Here is a 25,171-nt window from a genome sequence, read left to right on the forward strand (position 1 = left end):
TCGGCATCTTTCTGGCTTAGTATCTGTATACAAAAATTAATTTTAAGTCAATATCTCTTCTGGTTCTTGAGCTATGGACGACAAAAAAAACGTCGCGAACGTACGGACGGAACTTAAAACGTCGAGAAATGTAAAATTTTTTAATTTTATAGATCGGACGAATTACAATAACTACCTATGGGAAGTTAAAAATGTGATAGTCACTTATCGCCTAAGCCGATTCCACCAATGCTTGAGAATAATTTCCAATACCCATATTTATTTAATAAAACTCCATTGTTTTAGTTCACGATATTCGCGCACTTTTCAAAATGGTAACCAACATTGCAAATTGCGCAAAACTTCAATGTAAATCTATGATTGGCATAATGTTATTAAATCTTTTTTTAAATTCGCGTGATTTTTTATCTATAATTTTATCGAAGTTGGTCTTTTTGACAGCTGTCAATTAATTTTGTACTGAGTTTTTTTTAATGAATAGACAAACTTTTGAAAAAGTTTTAACGTCAACAATTTATTACTGTATAATGCTTCGATTTGTTTCACGGTTGACTATAAGAACTATGACAACCAGTTATCACCTTAGCCGATTCCTACTCAGGTTGTTATATTCCTCATCGAACTTTGAAATTCGGCATTCCACAAACGAGATTAGATCACTTTTAATTTTATCGTTTCAGAAACTACTCATCTACTATCCGACCTCCTCAACACCTCAACAATATTTCAATATAAAAATGTATCTTCCTCCCTTCCCTGATATAATAAAGGTCTACAAAACCTTCAAAAATATATTGTGGAAAACGCATTTGAAAACAAGGTCATGTGTTGCACTCTCAAGCAGCAAGCTGATTACAGATCCCAGACGCTTTTTTCAATTTATTAACATTAAACGTAATACCGATTGCTTCCCCTCGCATTAAAAATTACGCGATATGACATCTACCGACCCTAAGACCATTACAAACCTCTATTCCTTTAATCTTATAGGCTTTTCACCCCAAACCGAAAAACCCAGTGTTCGCGAAAATATCGGTTTTCGCCGAAAACCTACATCGAAAACTCAAGTTTTCCATACACTTTTGGTAAACTACAAGTTTTCGTAAACCACAAGTTTTATATAAAACCTCTCGAAAACTAATTGCAATTCAAAGTGGAACTAAACAAACAAACCTTTCGACAAATTCAGCGCTCAAATTAATGTGAACAAAACTGCTGATGGCTGTTGTCAAAACAAATATTTAATTTTGAAATAAATTTGGTCGTGGTAAGTAATATTATTTATACAATTTCCTTACAAAAAGTAGTACCCGTGGCATGGTGGTTTGTGCGTTAGACTGTCATGCCAGAGGTCTTGGGTTCGATCCCTGCCTGGGCCATCTAAAGTCTTTTCACGGGTACTGCCTCTTGCGAGGAATTGACAAATTCTCCAAGAGTAACTCTTGTCATGAAAAAGTGCTTTCTCAAATTAGCCGTTCGGGTTCGGCATTGACTTAAGGTCGTTATTTTAATAAGTTAAAAAATTATATTAGCAGTGTTTTCTTACTATTCCACTTCAGCGAAGTACTAAATAAAAAGATTTGATATTTTTCAGAATAATTTGTATAAAAATTAGCGAAATTCAGACAAGAACTAATTATAACTTAATAAAATGGACAGTTTAAATAAGGATCTGTTTAGGAGAATATCAGGAATAATTAATTTCTTCTTATTTTTTTTCTATTTTGTAAATTGAAGCTGAATGAAATAAGAATTAAAAAAATAGGTTCGTTCGTAGATTTTGATCTAACTATTTGACATGTGTAGTCTTAGCGTTCAACAGATGGCGGTATATTTGTTCACACTAAGTTTTTGCAAAATATCATACAAATATTTCAAATTATGTCTTTTTCCGAATAACATACATTAAAAAGAAATGCTGTCTAAATCTCAGGGTTTATCTTGATTTTTAAAATGTTGTCATAGTGCTTTGCTTTGTTAGAAGCTACTCTACAAACACACCCATCGAGCGTCAAGGAGGTATAAAACGTACCAACTAAAGTCTAAAGATGAAAAATTCGGAACATTTATTTCGATAGGTACTGAAATAAAAGTCAAATCTCCATCAAATACGAATTGACAGGTGACAATTCTACAAATTTTTGTACACTTGTCTGACAAATCTGTATTTCAAACAAATATTGACAGGTGACAAGTCGGTCAGAAAAATACAATGACAAAGTTTTCATGACAATTTTGCCTCATATACTGATTTGTCGTTGTATAATCCAGAAATGTGTTGTTATAGAAAAATGATGAAATATGGAACATTACCTTTGCTTTCCTTTAATTTGTATCGTTCCTCGACCAATTTTTTTGATGTCAGAAGTGACAGGATGTTTCTACTCTTTAAATTTAAAAATGTCATTGTTTCCAAAATAGTGTTGGATTATTAAAAAGTAAACTGCACAAAACTTTATAAATATTAGCGGTTTTTAAGTTAATAACATTCTCGAAATTAATGTTTTGAAATATTTTCTTTTAATTGAAATGTAAATAAAAATTCGGAATCATTAGTAATTCTTTGTTTAAAATTACGTGTTACACGGAGACCCACATAGGAACCGTCATCACATCCACTCAAAAATATATCGTTTAGTATTTAAATTATTTACACTGTCAAACACTTGATCGTAACTAAGTGTCCTGTTCAATTTAATACTGACATTTTTATATAAATTGTTTAAAAATTCTTGACAAATCATTGTCATGAAATTTCCTTTATTAAATGAAAAGATGACAATTGTCGGGTATTTTCCTACAATTCTACAAAATAATTGTTTATGTAACAGATTTTGTCAATTGTCAAGTTGTAAGCTTAAGAATTGACAATTGTCACCTGTCGCAATTGCCAATGTTTAAGAAATAGGCTCAAGGATGTCATATTATTTATTATTCATTAAATTTCTGCTGTACTATAAAAAAAACAAATTAGGTGGCGCAACAGACCGTAGAGAACCAGGGCCTAGTGACTGACAACTTTCAACCATTCCTGTGTGCGAGTAATTGCAGGGATGGAGGGGACCTACAGTTTATATGCCGAAACCGAATGGGTAATTTGAGAAAGCACTTTTTCAATTCCTCGCAAGATGCAGTACCCGTGAATAAAACTTAAGGAGGCACAGACAGGGATCGAACCCAAGACCTTTCGCATGACAATCCAACGCACTAAACATCATGCCACGGGTACTACGCTCTCTACTACAGATGGCTTAAAAAAAAAAAAAAAAACACTTATATCAAGTGACTTACCTTTGAGACTGACATTTCTGTTTTCCATAACTTCAAAATCTATTGCAATCAATTAACACAGTCCGATTTTTAACCAACTGTCAAAAAAGCAGAAATATTGCACAAGATTTTTTTAAATAATTAAATTTTTCGTAGACTTAGACATTTCAAAATTTCAATCAAATTTTTCAATAAAATCCAATTAATTACCGGTTTTATTTGACACTCCTAATGACTTTTAAATTAAGCTGAAATCCATTTCAAGCGACATCAATTTATCAAAAAGTTAAATATTTTTTAAGAATTTCTATGCATAAATCGGGTTTTCCAATAGGGAGTTGACAACTTTGATTTTAATTTGTCAACACATCCTTTCACTTATCATCAAACTGTCACTGTCATCACATACGACGAACGTCTACAAATTATACTAATTTTCTACAGAAATTCGTAATCGGTTACAATTTTAAGAGCGTATTTTCTTAAGTGGCGAAGTTCATTTTTGGCGAATGCGATCGTCAATAAGCAAAATATGCGTTTTTGAACGAGTAAAAGCCACTATGGCTTTATAAATCAGTATTTCTATTCCGGCGCTATTAGCTCATATTTTTTCGTTGACGATAACGTTCGTCACGTTACTGTGAATGCCCAGCGTTATCATGCCACGATTATTGAATATTTTTGGTCGGAATTAGAAGATATGGGCATGACATGTGGTTTCAACAGGATGGTACTGCAACACTTCTAGAATATTTATTTTGGGGCTAGCTTAAGTCAAGTCGATGACGTTCGAAGAGCTCAGAGTAAACATTGGAAACGAAATAGCAGCTGTATCAGTCGAAATGTGTGGCTGAATCACAAAAAATTGGGTCCGCAGATTCATACAAAAATTGATTTAACTTCAAGCGGATAATAAAGTTTTTTGGATCATCTTAAATAGTTTGCGTTTTATTTTAAAGAAAAATTGTCAAGTCCTCATAGGAAAACATTACGTACAAAAAAACTACTTGCAACTTCACGAAGTTTCCCTTTTCTCAATAAACTGTCAATTTTTATAAAACTGACATGTAACTTCATAGACAGCACATTTCTAAATCTTCTAGGAAAACATGTCTAAATCTTTTAATATCTCATGTACCATAGCTCGTGAAACTTCTATAGAAGTGTAATTAAATAAAACGAATGCTTTTAGCACTGCAACACAGCTAAATGAATAAAGTTGTCATCTTAAATCTTAAAACACATTTTAATTCCAATAAAAAGCAATTATCACCTTCTTTTCCATTATCTACTATCCAACCTATACTTAATTAAAACATTTTAACTAACTTTATTTAAAGCTATTCAATTGTAGCTTAAAAAGTGTGTGTTTTATGTGTTTTCTTTAAATTTAAACTCCTTTTTCTATACAATAAAAAAGGTATCGGTTGTAATCCTTTAAATTTTATTGAAAATCAAAAATATTCGGATGCTTGATTTCAATTTAAATTTTATCATACATATAATAGGTTTGACATTAAAAGACTTTTATTATTAACAAAATAAAAAAAAAAATATATACATTAATACCTTGTAGCTAGGTAGAGTATCTTTTCTATAGTGATACCTTCTATCTACGAGTATCTTTTTAGATATGGTAGGTTAGATAGGTAAATATATCGCCTGTAAAATGTTTAAATTTTACAAGAATTGCCTTCCAATAGAATTGAAAATTTACTCAAGTAAATCTAATTGAAGAATCTAACATAAAGTTTTAGTATATGTAGTTTTTTTTTAATTTCTTTTGGTATAGACAGACATCGTAATACATTTATACACTCTGATCAACAAGGTTAGGTACAGAAGTTTTAAAATTTTAATTTTTTCAATATTTACCAACAAATTGAGTGGATGAATTTAATCATACCCCTAAAGAACTAGAAAAAATTATGTACTTTTCTACTAGACTGAGTTGCCATCTTTGGATTCAAACTTGCTTTACATAACCCAGCTATCGGTGCTAGTCGTTGGACTTTTTTTCTTTAAAAAAGATCAGTATCGCGTTACAGCCCGTAAAATTTCGTTGTATCTTCTCTTCCACTCTTCATTTATGCAGACGAGACCAAAGAAGAATTTGTTTTGGTCGACAACATTCTAAGACATTCTCACATTTCTTTGGTAAGGCTTAAGCCTCAGCACCATGGCTTTAGTACTTAAAAGGCGACTTTACCACTCAATTGTGTTCTGATTCCAAATATACAGCGATTTGCAACACTTATTTCTCGTACGATTTTGGAGCTGGTGTCGTTATCCGAATTAAAGCAGTGCTTATTTAGACAAAGTCCTGAAGTCCCTAAAGTTGTAGCTGTCCATGGTGACTTTTTGTCTCAAGACGTCATCGTTAAATGTCTTTTCTTGATGACAGCATATACTTGGTCTTGGCCTCATTGACTATTAAGCTAAATTCTCCGATTCCGTCATAATGCTCAAAAACGCGCCTCTGACACCACGCCTTAATCTTTCTTTTACGTTAATATCATTATCGTATCTGAGTAATTGGTCAGACCTTTGGAATATTGTCCGTGTAGTGTTGAAGATTGAGTTTTGCACAATTATTTCCAGAACGATGTTAAAGAAGTTGCATGACAGTGCATCGATGTGTCTAAGACCTTTTTGACATCAAACGCATTGGTAAGATCAGCGTGCATCTACATCTTGATTCTGCACAAATGACAGGGATACCGAAAATTGGCATTGCTCTTTAAGCTCTAGTAGTACCCGTGGCATGATGGTTAGTGCGTTGGACTGTCATGCCAGAGGTCTTGGGTTCGATCCCTGCCTGGGCCATCTAAAGTCTTTTCACGGGTACTGCCTCTTGCGAGGAATTGACAAATTCTCCAAGAGTAACTCTTGTCATGAAAAAGTGCTTTCTCAAATTAGCCGTTCGGATTCGGCATATAAACTGTAGGTCCCCTCCATTCCTGACAACATTACTCGCACACAGGAATGGTTGAGAGTTGTAAGTCACTAGGCCCTAGTTCTCAACGGACTGTTGCCCCACCAAATTTGTTTTAGCGCCACCTTAAGTTACAAAAAGTAAATATTTATTGCTTTTTGTTTTTTATTTTCAGAATAGGGAAATTTTTCAAGGTCGAGAATAAAAGCCCCGGTGACAATGTGCGGCACTGGCGGTTCTTTTATGATCCTCCAGAGTCCTGAGTTTCAAACGCTCTTTGTTAAGCGAGGAACCGGAATTCACTATGGCTACTGGCGTGACGACCCCAAGGACGAGGAAGACTTGCTCACAGTTCGTAATGACGTTTCTAAGGGATGCGTCTTTCAACTCGTCGCCACAAATATGTTCGACGCTTTTGCTTACTACCTGTAGAAAGACTTTCCGGTAACTCCGTTCAATCACAAGGGTTTGGGAGATATGAGAAAGGCGATAAGTTAATTTGTGGAGGAGAACAAGTATGAAAGGAAATCTTTGGTGGAGGCCAAGTCACAGCGAGCTAGGAAAATTTGCGCCAAAACATTCCACAATGTGGGAATCGTTGTTGCAGTGAATAAAACCACAACAGTCAACAGTGGGTTATCGCCCCTTGATGGACAGCAATGCCAACATCCTAAGTGCTTTGGACAAGCCAGGCGAGTGTAATTTTGGTACGATTCTTGAATTAGGAATTGACCTTTTCTGCTCCGGCCAGAAGGACCTACACGAAATCGTTCAGAATTTTCTCAACCCCGCCTATAACCTGCTTGGACAGCCACAATACATTGCGATTCTGAAGGCACATTTAACCAACCGAAGCAATAGTCATAAGCAGTATTTTGGATTGAGTTTATTGTGAAAAAAAAAGAAAATATTTTAAACAAAATTATTAATTAATTTGTTGTAACAGTTTTGTTTTTTATTGATTTGATCGTATAATCTTCTACACAATAATTTCTCTTTGGTGAATTGTTCTGCCCGGTTGAAGTGAACAAAAAGGATAGCTGCAGCCAAGCGAACTTCTAGTTCTTGTTGGTTCATGTCGTGAGCCCATTCCAACCGTCCCCAGAACTTCAGTTCAAACTCTTCTTCGAGACGTGCTAATGTTAGGGCCTTGTCTGCGCTGATATGCTGCTCTATAACAGCACAGGAAAGGATTATGGACTTAAGGGTATCGACGGCAAAGACAAATCCTTAGGAGAATGTTTGCACTTCAAGACTTTTCAAAAAATTGAACCTTAAGAGAACACATACCATATAGAACATCTTCACTGTGTGAAAGGAAGTACTTGGATATTTTCATTTTATCCGCATCCGAGACGTTGGGTGGTGATATACTGGGAGTTTTTTGTATGTTCGTATCAAAACGTTTGTTAAACCATTCGTTCTTTTGGAGCTCGTATAGATCTTTACCTTCCTGAAAATCAACTCAATAAGTGCCTACATAAGGCTTAAGTTTGTATCAGTCCCAGATCCTTTAGATTCGTTGCAGAGTATATCTGCGACTCATTCTGAAATGTCTTTTTCATCAATTCAAAATTTGACAGCCAGTGCTAAACAAATTTAAATGTCAAATGAAAACGTGTAAATGGTCGGTGTCAACGATTTTTGGGTTTTTGAAAACTTTTTGCCGAAAAGCCGGTTTTTGGGTTTCGTGTGAAAAGCTTATTACACTAACCATCTTAAAGGACTTGACGATAGTTTTAATGTTTGATTACTTTAAAGGTACACTATAGCCTTTCTTAACCTTAAACAAAAAAAAACTCCAACCAAAGATGATTTATCTTATGTTCCGGATAGTACCTTCAATATTTTTAAACAATTGTGGTACCTCTCTAAGTAAAAATTTGTCAGCACTATTTCGTCTTTCCATTTTTCAAGCCATCATCCAAAATCTTTGGAAAGATTACTTAACTTTTGCTGTTCTTAAGAAAGGAGCTAGAAATTATGCTATGAACTACAAGCATATATCCAAGCTTTCTTCATATTCCAAGCTTTTCGAAAATATTCTATACGACTCTATCTATTTTTATTGAAGGAATATTTTATCTTTAACAATAACAAGTCTTCTTAAAAACCAGATATTCTTAATCTTAATCTGAAAGTGTATCTAAAAATCTTATTAAATTAAAGAAAATAAATGAAGCGGACGTTATCACCACAGCCCTTAATTTTCACCTTTTATTATTTCATAGCTCAAATAAACCGTAGAGAACCGTCAATATAGATTTGCTTTTAGGTTCTCATTTCCAATTTCAACTATGCACACAATCAGGAGTGCCTCAAGGGAACCACCTTGGTCCTTTCATATTTGCTTTAAATATATATTTACGATGAATAAACATGAAAATAATAAATCTTATTTCTACTCCATCTGATTCTACCTTACTCCGAAATGATCTTGACTCATTTAAAACTTGGAAAATGATGATAGTGTGACTAGATAGGCAAAAATCTTAATTTTACAAGAAAACTCTCCTCACTTTGTCATTTCTCGATCACAACTGGACTTCAGAGATAAGAGAAACTGTCTGCAATGCTCCACAATAAATTCAAGACCATAAAGATAGAATTCCTGAAGTTGTCGGAGTCATACAGCCACAAAGGTTGATATAGTTATAGAGACCAAAATATTATTAAAAGGATATGGTTATGCATTCGGCTGATATTGTTTCTATTGTTATTGGCGTAACTTCCTGTTAACATTAAAGTAAAGATGGTTTATTGAAGCTATATTTTACTGTGTATTTTAATGTGTTGATATACTGAAGTTTTTAAATGAAAAATAACTATTTCGAGTATTCTGTTTTTGGACGATCTAAGATAATAATGAGAAGTCTTGGGTTCCCAACCGGAATACAAAATTATCTGGAAGACTGCTATTTTTGTAGTGTGAACGTAACGTAACAGAATCCAAGTATAAGGTTTTGTTCACCGTTCAGTGCAACGTTCACCTGACTCTTAAAGCCTAAACAAATATATGAACCATTAGAACACGACACTGAAAGACCAAGCTTATCACAAAATAATGCTGATTTTTAAGGTATATCAAATGAGAAACAAAGCTTTTTCCAAAATGATAAATGAGTTAAATGACCGTCTAAGAAACAAGCTTCAGAATTATTAGCATCAAGACAGACATAAAGACTACGTTATTGTTCCTATGAAAACTGCATGAACTGAACTTTTGTTCCGATGTCAAAAACGTTTTAATAAAAATGGTCTTAAAACCATATAAACAATCTATTGATTGATAGCCCAAAATGAAGCCCAACATATATATTTTTTGTTTATGTGCATAATGGACATAAATACATATTGCCCCCAGTACAAAGTCAAAGGAAGAATATTATAACATAACGCTTATCTTGAACCAAAGAACATATACGATGAAAACTATTATAGGCCAACAAAGTGGTTACACTAAGTTTCCGTGTAAACAAGAAAAAAAGGCTGTTTCTTAAGAGAAAATTGGGCACCTTGAAACAGTTTGTTTATTCACTAGATAAAGATGGAAAATTCTTTTCTAACATTTGACAAAAACTTCCGAGGCTCATTAATATGCAAAAATTTGGAGCAGTTATTATTGATGGCTCATGAGTTGGAACTAAAGGCTTGGACGGTTCTGTGATGTAGAATGCTCTCCTTCTACTAAAATTGCAAAGTATATGCAATATGAACAATAAACTCTACTGACAAAATGCGTCACGAGTTTCGCATCATGGAAGAGCGCTATCAGGTTTTCTGGGATCAAGTATGTACGTAGAAACTAAGAGCTGCTAAAAATTCAATTTTTGAAAATTACAAACGTACTGTTAAACTATGTAGTTTTACGAATAATTAAGAAAGTTAAAAATTTTAACAACAAAAATATGAAAACATACCTGTAAATCTGCATTCCAGAACCAACTCATCACTATGATCGGTGCAATCTGGTTCTTTATCGCAAACATATCTTATTGGGATACACGCTCCATTTGCACATTGGAATTGCTTCTCTTGACAAGTATTTGGAAGGTTTTTTGCTGAAAATAAAAAGAAAATAAGAACATTAAGATATTGAAGACATGTGCATTAAAATTTAAAAAAATGTTGATCTAGAACTTCCTACAATGATAAAATATTACGCGTTCGTGTGTACCTGTGATGTGTCTATAAACGCAAAATTTAAATAAGCATTTTTGTATGTATATTTTTAGATTGTCATTAAACAACACAAAACACGCAAAGACAATATTTTATTTTTTTTGTCTATTAACAAGTAAATATTAGAATATTTTCACGGCAGGTGTGTTCTTAAGAAAGATTTTAATTAAAAAAAACTATTTAAAGCTACAAACGAACAAAAAATTTGTAACAACCGTGTTTTGTATTAGTTAAGTACTTAGGTATTTACATACTTTGACTTTGCTCCACAATATTTTTGTAATTGGAAACGAATATTGAAGATGTGAAAGACTTAAGTTATTGTAATTGCAAAGCTGCATTTGCATTGAGAGGAAATTTAAATTGGAAATATGTACATGTTAATGTTGAAGTTAAAATATAAAACATAAAAATAGAAAAACGCCTTTTAAATGATATGTTATGCAAAAATTGTAGCACCAAAATGAAATCGTTGTCTTAAATAAATATTTGAAAAGTATTTCAAGATACACACGAAAATAAGATCAAGGACCCAACTCTATAGCACAGGGATTTGACTACAGCGACTACAGGAGTTTTAATTATAAAAATCATCATACTATTTCAGGGCTATTGAAAAATGACTCTCGGTAAAAGCGTAACAGATTTCGACAATTTTATCTAAAGAAAACTTATTGTGATTCAAATTAACTAAAAAGCCACTAACTTGTTACTTTAGGTTAACTAGTTTCCAAAATTTGTAAGGATTATCTTTTAAAGAGATGCTCATTACTAGAATATAAAATTTTAGAATGAATCTTATTTTTTTTTTAATATTTCAATATAACAATAGGAGTAAGTTGGAGGTAGATTTCTAAAGTTTGTATTTCCTTAAAGATATATTTTTTCCCAAACAATTAGTCAAGATTTCATACAAATTTGAAACTGCTATGTAAATATAAGAAAATACTAACGTATCCAGAAACTCCAGAAATCGCTGAATTTCAGACAGCAAATGGAAATGAGCTCTCCCGAAGTCAGAATTATATAAGAAATCATAGAAATTACTGTGTTCAATTAATTTATTACTTTTTTCAAGAAAAATATCCGAAAGGGGTGAAAGTTGTCAATATAATAAGTGCACTAATAGCGTCAGAAGAAAATACAAAATCGAGAATTTGATTTTCGAGTTTTTATTAGAGCTTATTTGCTGCAAGTCAGTAAGAGGAATTGTATCAAGAAAAGATTTTACCATAGCAATTTAAAAAAAAGTGAAAATATTGGTTAACCCTAAATATCTCACGAACCAAAAACGCTAGAAACTTGAATTAAATTGTATATAATATTTTGTAATGTGATACCAAACAAGTATGTTTTTTGAAACAAAAAAACTAAACAAAAATTGTCACCTCGAAAATTTCACTAATAAAAAAGATTTATCTTCAAAACAATTTTGTGCAACGAAAAAAAACGTTTTTAACATCTGGTAAAATGTTGAGAAAAATCGAGTTGACAGTTTTTTTATAAAAAAATAAAAAACATTACTTAAAGTTAGTAAAAAATGAATTTAGACACAAACACCTTTTTGAAAATTTTAGATTATGGCTTCCAACTTATTTTATTTTTTTGAAATATTGTTTTTAACATTCGGTAAAATTTTGAGAAAAATCGAATTGTTAGTTTTTTTTTTACAAAAAATAAAAACCTAAAAAATAATTATTAACAAAAGTAGGTAAAAAATGACTATCGACTTAAATATCTTTCAAAACTTTGAGATTTTAGCTTAGATCTAATTTTATCTTATGAGGAATATTCGATAAAAAGTTTTTGAAAATCAAATTGAAAGTTTCTTAACAAAAAATATTAACCAAAAAAAAGCATTTCTAAAAGTTCGTAAAAATTGATTTTCGAGTCAAATGGCTTTTCAAAAATTAAAAATAATGCTTTGAAACTCATTTTATCTCACATAAAATATTGTTTTCGACATTCAGTGAATTTTTGATGAAAATTAAACAGTCCGCTTTTACTTAAAAAAAAAATAAAATTTACAAAAAACAGTTCGAACATTTGGTAATGATGATTTTCGGTTTTCGATATCACGTGAAAAATAGAAGGTATTGACTTCAAATTAATTTCATTCATCCAATTTATATTTGTTTATATAAAAAATAAATTTTTTTATGAAATACTACTAAAATCGGTAAAAATAGGTTATCGACTAAAAAATCTCGTTAACAAAAATAGATTTTGAAATCAAGCTCAAAAGATTTTGAAATCATATGCAAATATACAGGATGGGAATTTATCAGTGTGGGTCGCCTCTTATGTCTGTAAAGTTCTAACTTGAATTCAACCAAGTTTCTGTCAAAAGAATATGCTTTAATGAAACTTTTAACTGCCTTAACCATTTAAGCTAAAAGAACTCTTAAATCAGGTTGCGATTTAAAGGACCGCACCAATAAAAAGTCTTATTACGAAATTTTTAAAATTATAGGTTGCAGAAGTTTTTACTATTATAATAAATATTATTCAACAATAAACCAACGTTGTCAATTCCCTAAACTTAACTACAGACAATTAAGGAAAATTCTAATTTTTACTTCAATTTCGGAGGAAACTTACGTAGGCAGATATGTGTATTTATTGAAGCCAAATCTTTAAAAAAATAATCTTTTATAAAAACTACGGCTCGGTAACTATTCCATATTATGCATTTAGTATTGGCTCTAAGCTCCTCGGTCAAGATATCGTAATGTGTAGTTAACTACATAAAAAACAAGAGGTTTCATTTGGTGTCACTTCGAAGTTTCGACGTTAGAACAGCTTGAAATGGACAGCGCTAACAAACAAACTGTGAACAGTGTTTCGAAGGACGTTACAATGGTTAATCGACATTTTTTCTTGAAATTGATGAAAAGGGTTTGGACGACCTCTTGTTGATACAGCAGAGCTTCATGTCACACAGCCTGTGCTGGTATCAGTAACACTGGTCGACAGTACTTTTTCAATCACTTTATTGTGTTTTTATTTTAATCTGACTTTAGAATTATTCTATCAAGTTAGGTTTTATAATTATTAAAAAAAAAAAAACATATATACAAAGCTTTTTGAAGCCATCTTCATTCATGTAGTAGCTTTTCTTGGAATAAATTCTTGATGGTTTTCCAAATCTATAATCCGTTTCTTCAATTTTCAGTTGATAAATTAAAGGTATTTCAAAAACGTTAGAGAAATCTCTATAAGTTGTTTGGTTTCAAGTGTCACAAAATTAATCTGAAAGAAAAGGTGAACTTATTGTACTAAAAATTTAAAAAAACACAAAACGGATTGAGAGTAATTTTTGTTTTTGTATCATCTCATTCATAGCTCAAGAACCAGTGCCGAAAGATGCAGAAAAGACCTTCAAAAATATTGAGTTAGTGTTTTTTTTTAACTATAGCAATTAAAAAAAAAATGAAATTTTGGTATTGGTATTTTACGAACGAATAATGCTAGCTATTTTTATTAAATTTCATATTGTAAAATATGACATTTAAACTATGGATTTCAAACTAATTTCATTTCATAGAAAATATTGTTTTTGACACTTAGTAAAATTTAAATAAGAATCCAATAGTCAATAGTTTTTTTATTAAAATTAAAATCTATAAAAAATAGTACGCAAAATTGTTAAGAAATCCAATTTCTTCGTGTTCGATTTAAGTGGATAATTACAAATATTGACGTCATAATGATTTCATTCTTTAGACAATGGTTTATATGAAAAAAGATGAGTTAAGCCTTACTCGAGATCGATCTCAAGCTGTGAGTTCGAACTCAAAGTGTTGAGATCTATCTCTCGACGAAAGCTCTATGTGAAAAAGTTCTAGTTTTGATATGCAAAAAGATGAGCAAACGCTCAATTGCATGACATTGTTGAGGACGGGGTTTCTCTTACTCAGTTGATAAACAACTATGAAAATGGGAGAGTTTCTGAATAATTTCGATACAAATCATGTTTATTAAAATAGAAGATATCAAAAGTTGTATAGATTTATTGAAACAGGTGTGCAATTATTGACAGATGAGTTTTTGTACCCATTCCTGGAAACACGCGGTGGTGCATCAAGAAAAATGATTATTTTTCTGCGTTATGTAGGAGATTTTGGATTTCAAAGCGGTGTTGGTGAAGGCATTGGTTTTAATCAATCAACGATAACTAGGGTTGTACAGCAAGTCGCAACAAAAATTGCAAGCCTTCTGCAGAAATACAAGAAAAGCACAGCTTATGGAGCAGTAAATATGAGTTTCCTTACGCCATTGGTCCTTTGGGTTGTACACATGTGCGTATATGGAAACCACTCTATCAACATGGGGAGTACAGGCTACGAGCAGTGCGGATGAAAAATTTACAAGCATCAAAATAAGCAATTCTTTTTCGCAGTCCTAAAGAATTATTTTCTTATTGCCAGTTATTTAAACCTTTTTTTCCTTTTAAGCGTGACTACATATTTCACACTTTTTTAGCATTTTTATTTTCACTTATGTATGTCCTCGCAAAATTTGTTTTTAAATGCTTAAACGACGTCTCCAGTAAGACTTTATTAAGTTTCAGTTACGAGAAATTCACTAAGAATGTCAGCATTATTGTTTATTATTACAATTTCATTTTCGCTTTCAGAAGAAATTTTTCCTTCTTGACTCTACTGACCGCACAGAAACTACTGTTTTAACTAGTGGGAGTGAATTCGAAGAGCTTTGAGATCGTTCTCATTTCACTGAGTCAGAACTGTAGAGAGTGAACTCGTTTTTTTGCATATGAAACCGAATCTGAGTCCGAGTCTGCTCGATCGATCTCACACTCTAGTTGAAGATCGTCAGTTCTGATTCTGAGAAGTTTCTTATCTTTTACCATATGACTCAATGGTCTTAGAAAAATCCAATCTGTATTTTTGTATGTAATAAAAACTAAAAAAATGTTAAACATTGGTTTTTGACTAAATATATCGTTAACAACAAAAGATTTTGAAATCAAACTTGTTTTTCATATGCAAAATCTTTTTGGTAGTTTAAAGTTAATTTTGTAGAAAAATTCAATGGACAACTTTTTTTACAAAATCAACAAAAAAAGAGGCTGGGATGCGACCCACACTGATAACTTCCCATCCCGTCTGTCGATTTGTCTTGCTTAAAAGGTTGTCTTTATGTATTTTTACCAAATTTGCGCACTATTTTTTGTAGATTTTATTTTTTATGAAAAAACTGACTGTTGGATTTTTATATAAAAATTACTGAATATTGAAAACAATATTTTCTCTGAAATAAAATAAGCTTGAAGAAAATATTTTTAATTTTTGAAAAGCTATTTGAGCCGAAAATAAATTTTTACCAAGTTTTAGTATTGTTTTTTTTAGAGTCTTATTTTTTGTAAAAAAACTGTCAATTCGAATTTTTTAAAAATTTTACCAAATGTTGAAAACAATATTTCTTATAAGATAAAATTAGTTTAAAGCCAATATTTAAAATTTTTGAAGAGATATTTGAGTCGAAAATCAATTTTTACCAACTTTTATACATTTTTTTTCAGATTTTTATTTTTTCTAAAAAAAACTGTCGATTCGATTTTTCTCAAAATTTGTAGTAATGTTGAAAACAATATTTCTTATTAGAAAAAATTAGTTAGAACCTATTATCTCAAAGTTTTTAAAAGATATTTGAATCGAAAATCATTTTTTACGAACTTTTGTTAATTTTTTTTTTCGGTTTTTAATTTTTTGTACAAAAACTGTCTAATCGATTTTGTTCAAACTTTAACTGAATGTTGAAAACAAAATGATTTGAAAAATAAAAGTAAATTAAAGCCAATATCTTAATGTTTTGAAAAGATATTTGAGTCGAAAATCAATTTTTACCAAATTTTATACATTTTTTTTTAGGTTTTTATTTTTTGTAAAAAAAACTGTCAATTAGATTTTTCTCAAAATTTTATCAGATGTCAAAAACATTATTCTTCGTTGCATAAAATTGTTTTAGAGATGAAATCATATTTCAGTCGTAAAATTTTGGAGGTGACAATTTTTTTTGTCAGTTTTATTGATTTATAAAAAAACCGTTATATTGATTTTTTTTCAAAAAATATACCTGTTTAGTATCACGTTACCATATATTATATAAAATTTAATTCAAGTCTCTAGCGTTTTTGGTTCGTAAGATATTTAGGTTTAACCAAAATTTGCACCTTTTTTTCAAACTGCTATGTTAAAAAACCACCCACACAATTTTCTTGAGAGCCCTTTCTGCATCTTTCTGCCTTATTATCTGTATAACAAAATTTATTTGAAGTCGATATCTCTTCTGGTTCTTGAGCTATGGACGACGAAAAAAACGTCGCGAACGTACGGACGTACAAACGTACGTACACATGCACGCACAGACATCTTTCTAAAAATCTTTTATTTCGACTCTAGGGACCTTGAAACGTCGAGAAATGTCAAAATTTTCAATTTGACAAATCGGACCAATTACAATAACTTCCTATGGGAAGTTAAAAAACTGAAGAGAAATGGTTTTCGATTCAAGTATATAAGGACAACAAAGATAAATATTGACTTCAAGTTTATTATCTCTATTTTATTTATTTCAAATGTTGTTACGAATATTTTGTTAAAGTTTTAAACAAGTCACTTGTGTTATTGAATCGATGGTGTATTAAACACCAACCAAATTTTACATTTTGTTTTAAATTGCTTTAATTAAACAAAAAAAAAAACATCAACTTACTTTTATATGTAAAACTAATTGAAGTCGATATCCCTTCTGGTTCTTGAGATATGATGTATCCTGAACGTACGGACCCAATGTGTAGACAAACGGATATATCTCTTAAACCCTTTAATTTAGATTTTAGGGACCTCAAAACTTTAAGAAATTTTCAAATCTTCAATTTAACAAATAGGACCATAACAATAACTTTCTATTACAATTTTAATAATAATTGTATGGAAAATACATACAAAAGTTAAGAATGTATGTATATATTCCGTAAAAGAATCATTCCCACCGATCGTTCCAAACTTGAAACAATTTCTCTTATATGAATTTTTGTCGGTAACTTTCCCAAATTCATCAAACTCATATATTCCCGAAATTTATTCAATTTGCCAAACGAACGAAATCTCAACCACTTAAACACACATCACATACCTATCTATGCTATCTATAATTTATTATATTACAAATGTCCTCACTTTAAATCCAATTTATTTAAAATCCATAACTCATATCATTTGCAGTGCAGAACGAAGGCTACATCAATGAATAATAAATCAATGATTGAAAATAAAAAAAACTATATACTCGTATGTATATGTATGGTTTTGGTATTTCTTACTACGACCGTTCGACGACGCTATGCCACCGCCATCGCCATCACCATCGCTATCGCCAGCATAAAATTATTGGAGCAAGTATTTTCTTAACTGAAATCGATATAGTACCTCATAGCTACTAACTATGTACCACCTATAAGTTTTTACCATAGAAAAACCAAACTCGCTGCGACTTGGACAAATTTATTTGAAAACGAATGTGTCTAACCTCAGTTTCAGATGTACCTACGAATATATATGTATGTATATTTGTATATTCGCATATTTGAACCACAAAAATCTACTCATTCGAGCTCCGATACACATCTTGTGATAATAAACTTGGATGGCTTCTTTACATTGTCATTTCATTAGTGAACACGGTAGTCGTGCTCGTGATTCTTGGGACTTGCGACTTGGAACTTGCGAGACTTGGGTTTGGTTTTGTTATGGGTTGCCATTGCCAGAGTATAGTTTCCCATATAATCAATGAGCAATAATAATAATATATGTACGTTCTGCACTGAACTGACCTCAGCACATAACTACATACCCACCTCGTACATCCATCGGTCCATATATTCAATTTATTCGTTTGATTTGGTTTCGAAGAAGAATGATGTCGAAATTCTTCCCGCGTCATTTAGCACAAATTAATTGGTATAAGAATCACTGAATATATACGAATACGATGGTCTGGTTACATATTACCTTCATATATGTATCCATGAGATATATGGATTGGATGTGGTATGGACAACATAACGAGGACCGTGGACCGAAGACGACGGACCGTTCCTCGCGTTACTATATCAGGAACACTTTCTTTCATAGAGTATAGATTGGACAGATACCAAGTAGCTATCTGCTACATATGGACATACCTACCCCATCTACCACTACGACGACGTATAGTATAGATACCTACTAATGAAATAATAAGATTAAATAGAGTTCAGTGAACATCTTGTATGGGATGGCGATGATGGTAGGTTGTGTAGCATTAAAAATGCCGAGCCAAAGTAATAAATATATTTCATAATAAACTCTGGAAAAAAGAAGAATCTGGGTGTGGATTCGGTTATTATTACCTTCATAACTTCCAATCAAAATATCTTCCTCCATCAGAGCAGAGGAAAGATTATGTTTTTCTGTCTAAATTCCATTGACTTTTTTGTATGTATGTGTATTATTTATATTCGTATTATGCGGGTGCAGGATGATGTATCATTAATTTGGGGTTATGTTGCATATTTTCTCATATCCTCTTTTTCTTTTTATTACCCATATAAAATTCGGGATGCCTTTGTTTTTTTTTTACTTATGGTTTATGATGGAATGCAAAATCTCTAAACCGCGATCCTTCTCCAATTTCAATGTCATTAGTTTACTTAGTCTACAAAAACAACAACAGAAAAAGGACATCATAAGTATCAGTCTAGTAACCAAAAAATCAGTGTGGTTTCACCTGGTTTGCATATATTTTCTTACTAATTTCACAGGCTTTTAGGTTTTTTTTTAACAAAACAAAATAGTTTTTGAATTAATACATACATATATCGAATTTCAAAAATTGCCTTTTCTAATTCAGAAATTATTTAAGCCTCTTGAACAGTATTTAAAGAAGAGCTTTTAAAATGATTGGTGACATTAACATCATCAACACGATTACGTCACTCGAACATCATCGTAAAGTTTCTTATCTTAACTTTATTATTCTTATTTTAACGGACTTTCTCTAGTGAAATAGTCAATTGCATTCCTCTCTTTAAACAATTTAACCGTAACACTTGTGCTTCTAGGAATGCCCATTAGTTTACTCTTGAGCCCAACTTCGGCCGTACAGAGAAGTACAGAGATTCATTTTTTAGCCGTACTACGCGAATGTGGAATGCCTTGCCACGCTCTATCTTTGCCTATCATTCAATGTTCAGGTAATCAAAATCCATGTACACCGTCATCTCTTATCTAACCCTTCCCTCTTTTCCTAATGCTCACACTATGTCTTTGGCATATAAAAGGTACACAAAACCGTTTTAGTGTTCGCTAATTATAAAAAAAGACAAGATTTAAAGTACCAATTATCTCTAGAAGTAGTGATCTTCTTAAAGACTTTATTTGTTTTATTCGTTTTTTAAGAGTTGGTTAAGAATTAAACCTGTGCTAAAAAGGTAAAGGCTCTTAAGTCGACTTAATGGTTTAAGCTGTGCATCCTTTTTTATATATTTTTTTCTACAAATTATTTTTTCTTTTTTACTTTCCTTGATAAATCTTTTAAAAAAAGAGGCTGGGATGCGACCCACACTGATAACTTCCCATCCCGTCTGTCGATTTGTCTTGCTTAAAAGTTTGTCTATATGTACTAAACGGTGATTTTTTAAGAGCTTGAGAACTTTTTTTATAAAAAGAACGCATAAAATTTGCAAAATCTCATCGATTCTTTATTTGAAACGTTAGATTGGTCCATGACATTTACTTTTTGAAGATAATTTCATTTAAATGTTGACCGCGGCTGCGTCTTAGGTGGTCCATTCGGAAAGTCCAATTTTGGGTAACTTTTTCGAACATTTCGGCCGGAATAGCCCGAATTTCTTCGGAAATTTTGTCTTCCAAAGCTGGAATAGTTGCTGGCTTATTTGTGTAGACTTTAGACTTGACGTAGCCCCACAAAAAATAGTCTAAAGGCGTCAAATCGAATGATCTTGGTGGCCAACTTACCGGTCCATTCCTTGAGATGAATTGTTCTCCGAAGTTTTCCCTCAAAATGGCCATAGAATCGAGACAATCGCATTAATTGTTTGCTCGCTTGGTCGATTATGTAGACCATAAATCGGACGTAAGGCGCGAAACACATTTCGAACCGAACACTGATTTTGGTAATAAAGTTCAATGATTTGCAAGCGTTGCTCGTTAGTATGTCTATTCATGATGAAATGTCAAAGCATACTGAGCATCTTTCTCTTTGATACCATGTCTGAAATCCCGCGTGATCTGTCAAATACTAATGCATGAAAATCCTAACCTCAAAAAATCACCCTTTAGTATCAATTTTACCAAATTTGCGTACTATTTTTTGTAGATTTTATTTTTTAGGAAAAAACGGACTGTTGGATTTTTATATAAAAATTATTGAATATTGAAAACAGTATTTTCTGTAAAATAAATAAGTTTGAAGCCAATTTATAAAATTTTTGAAACGATATTTGAGTCGAAAATCAATTTTTACCAACTCCGAATGTTGAAAACAATATTTCTTATAACATAAAATTAGTTTGAAGCCAATATTTCAAAGTTTTGAAAAGATATTTGAGTCGAAAATCAATTTTTACCAACTTTTATTAATTTGTTTTCGGTTTTTAATTTTTTGTAAAAAAAACTGTCACTTCGATTTTATTCAAAATTTTACTGAGTGTTGAAAACAATAGTTTTTGAAAGAAAAAAGTGAATCTAAGCCAATATCTCAAAGTTTTGAAAAGATTGAGTCGAAAGTGAATTTTTACCAACTTTTATTATTTTTTTAGGTTTTTATATTTTGTAAAAAAACTGTCAATTCGATTTTTTTCAAAGTTTTAGCGAATGTTGAAAATAATATTTGTTATAAGATAAAATAAGTTTTAAGCCTAAATTTCAAGTTTTCGAAAAGATATTTGAATCGATATTAAATTTTTACCAACTTTGAGTAATGTTTTTTTTAGATTTTTATTTTTTATAAAAAAGCTGTCAATTCGATTTTTCTCAAAATTTTATCAGATTTCAAAAACATTGTTCTCCGTTGCTCAAAATTGTTATGGAGATGAAATTATATTTTAGTCGTTAAATTTTGCAGGTGACAAATTTTTTTTTTTTCAGTTTTTTTGTTTTCAAAAAAAAACCGTTAGATAGATTTTTTTCAAAAAATATACTTCTTTGAGATCACGTTACTGTTTATTATATAAAAAGTCTCTAACGTTTTTGATTCCTAAGATATTTAGGGTTAACCAAAATTTTCACCTTTTTTTTAAACTGCTATGGTAAAAAAAACCACCCACGCAATTTTCTTGAGAGCCCTTTCTGCATCTTTCTGCCTTATTATCTGTATAACAAAATTTATTTGGAGCCGATATCTCTTCTTGTTCTTGAGCTATGGACAACGAAAATAATGACGCGAACGTACGGACGTACGAACGTACGTACACACGCACGCACAGACATCTTTCTAAAAATCTTTTATTTCGACTCTATTGACCTTGAAACGTCGAGAAATGTCAAAATTTTCAGTTTGACAAATCGGACCCATTACAATAACTTCCTATGGGAAGTTAATAAAAAAGTTATGACCTGTTGTAAAATAGCTTAAGTTTGATTCGTAGGGTTTTGAAAAAAGCAAAACGACTTAAGTAGAGGATGATTCGCCTTATGTATCAGTTTATTTTATTTATCAGATAATAGGCAGCAATTATTGTGGTAAGACACCTTAAATTGTTTTTATTTTCGATATTAATTAGAAAATTTAAGTCGCTTATGTCAACTTAAAACATTTTACCACAAAATTTAAGCAGCATCTACATTTCTCATATTGACTCAAAATATTTTACCATATTTAATAGATACATAAAAAAAGAATAAGAATAAAAACACAATAACAGTTTAACCGACCTAAGAACATCTTATGAATCTTACTAAATGTAAAAATGGTTAAAGTTGTTGTGGTAAAAGCACTTAAGTCAAAAAATTAACATTGGTAAATGTATTTAACTCTCGATTTATTTAAATTTAATGTTACTATTTATATAACTGAATGTATTAAGGCAAAATTACCTAAACTGTAAAGCCTAGTACATACTTCCTCGTGAAGTGAACGTTCGCCAGTGGAGAAAGTGAACTTTTGATATTGCTCACTGGTACACACTTGTGAGTACACGTTGTGAACATGAACAAACCAAATGTCAAAGCTTCACCAACAGTTCCCGTACATTTTGCACGTGAATAGCCCGTGAACGAAAACTCTCCACCTTGTTCTCCACTCAGCTTCACGAGCAAGTTCACGGGTGAACCAAAAACTGAAATTTGTATGGGTTCACGAGATGGTTCACAAGTATGTACTAGGCTTAAAGATTGCAAATTAAAAATCAACTTTTTGAAAAACTTTAAAAAATAAACTTAAGAGCTTTTGTCTCTTAACACACAAATATAACTTTTTACAATGTTTTAAAAACAATTATAATTAGATTCGATATATGCCTAGCTTTTTACTATATGTAGCGGATATTTTTTTAGACTTGTAGTATTCAATCTGGCAATACTTTTCTTTGAGTTGGTTTTTTTGACAGCTGTCACTTGATTTATGCTCAATTTTGTTTGCTTTTTCGTAGTGACTATATTCACATGAGAGCGACCAATGAATGATCGAATATTCATTCATTTTTTCACATGGATTACTTTTTTCGTCATTACAGATACACAAGAAAGACCAAAATGAAATATTTAGGTTAAGACGCGCTCGCAACCATCCATCACACGATGCTTAGAGACGGGGCCGCCGCCGTTCCTACAGAACGTACCAAAAAAAACTATTGCTGCTATGGATAAGGGCATCGAAGAAGAACTGAATGAATCCATAGAGCTGTGCCCATCCACTTAATGGAAGACTTTGCGGAATGATCTTGACCAATTCGTGCAAGATATAAAGCCGGCTGAACATCAAGTGCATCTCAAGTCGATGAATGGGCCCAAAACCAGAGAGCCTCTGATTCCGATTTGCACAAGAATAATTTGTTCAGCGATGAACACTTTCGCCTTCGCTTGAATGGGTACATTAATGAGCAAAATTGTCGTCTTCCCTACGCTTTAGAGCCATAACTTAATACTTCTTTGTGCCTGAATCGGAGGAGTCTTCCAACAGGACAAAACTTCAACCAAGACGGCGGTACATGCCATAGCGATAACGAAATAATCAAATTATTGAAACTTTTGGTGACTGCATTATCTCTCGTTCGAATCAACACCATTGTTTTGTAGTACCAGTAGGACTGAGTTAAATCCCTCCCTGGTCCACCTAAAGGTTTTTTTATGGGTATTGGCGCTTGCGAGGAATTGAAAAATGTTTGAAGAGTGACTTTTTTCATGCTTTCTCAAATCATCCTTTCGGATTTGGCATACAAAATCTAGGTCTCCTCCATCGCTGATGTTTCTCGCATAAAGCAATTTTCAAGAGTTGTATGTCATTAGTTCCTTCTTCCAGGCGAGCTGTTCCGACGCCAAACTTATTTATTTTATTGACTTATTTTTGTGGGGTAATGTCAAGTCGAAAAATTCGAAATGATTGACGCCTGTGAAAAACTATTCAGCGCTTTATTGCTGATATTCAGACCAATTGCTGCAAAAATTGGTCGACAATTGGGCCTCTCGACTGGAATTTTTTTAAGCTAGCCACCTTTCCAAAATCATTTTTACAATCATAATGGCAAAGCCTTATCCTAAAAATCAAACAAAATTCTTGGCCAAAACATCAACGACTAGCAGAAATCATGGCATATTCTTGAAAACATATTAAATGGTTTTTCTTCGGCATAGATCCAGCTGAATTTGAGCGATGGCCTGTGTTATGTTAACCTTTAAGGCATCGGTTGATTGTGGTTTATTAGCATAGACCAGCGAATTCAAAAAACCCCACAGGAAGAAGTCTAATGGTATTAAATGGCATGACATTGGTGGTCAATTCACATCACCCCTGCGAAAGATAACCTTACCCTCAAATTGTGCATGCAAAATGTCAATCTTGGAGTTCGCTGTGTGGCACATAGTGCCGTACTTTTGGAAGTACATCTCGTCGGGGTCCATTGGTTCATGTTGGGCCATAGACAACTAGGTATCACCATAATGTAGCGCTAGTTTTTGACGGTGACCTTCTCCCAACTTCGTTTTCAAAAAAGTAAGGACCAATTACGCCGACGCTGTTCCAAAATTCACACCAATTGTTAATTTTTTTTAACACACCCATTCATCCAAAAATGTGCCTCATCACGAAAGATGATTTTCCGGACAAAATTGGGGTAATCTTCAAAACGATTCGAGGCCCAGTCAACGAACAAAGCGCATTGTCAATGGTCATGAACTTCGAGTTCCTGGGTTAGTTGCATCTTTGACGGATATAAGCCAGTCCCGACGCAAAATTCGCCAAGTTGGCCACCAAACTTCTAAGAGTCGACTGTGAGAGGTCACCACATCTACCGTAAAATGGACGTAATGCGCGCAACGTTTGTGTTAACGAACACTCATTTTGATAGTAAAATTTTATCGTGTAACTTGCAATGATGATTTTTTACAAACAACTGAATAATAAAAGATTAGACAGATGTCACCAAAATATAATGGTCGCCACGAGGCACTAAAATCTGCCCGCGCTAGCCGTTGGAATATTACTTTTAGTGAAGAAAAGATTGCTAATATTTTTCAATTATTAATTCAATAATTTTTTGAA

The 25,171-nt window shown here is 32.1% G+C and overlaps 1 protein-coding gene across 5 annotated transcripts in view; it reads right to left on the reverse strand.

Annotated features, from left to right (window-relative positions):
- LOC129940902 (very low-density lipoprotein receptor-like) overlaps positions 1-25,171 on the reverse strand; it is a 388,737-nt gene that overhangs the window by 282,832 nt on the left and 80,734 nt on the right. For all 5 annotated transcript variants that reach the window (XM_056049426.1, XM_056049430.1, XM_056049424.1 and 2 more), the window contains exon 2: positions 10,126-10,266. In XM_056049426.1, coding sequence (XP_055905401.1) covers positions 10,126-10,266 — 141 coding nt within the window. The remainder of the gene's footprint in view (positions 1-10,125; positions 10,267-25,171) is intronic.

This window comes from Eupeodes corollae, chromosome 1 (genome assembly GCF_945859685.1).
Source record: "Eupeodes corollae chromosome 1, idEupCoro1.1, whole genome shotgun sequence".
NCBI classification, from domain to species: Eukaryota; Metazoa; Arthropoda; class Insecta; order Diptera; family Syrphidae; genus Eupeodes; species Eupeodes corollae.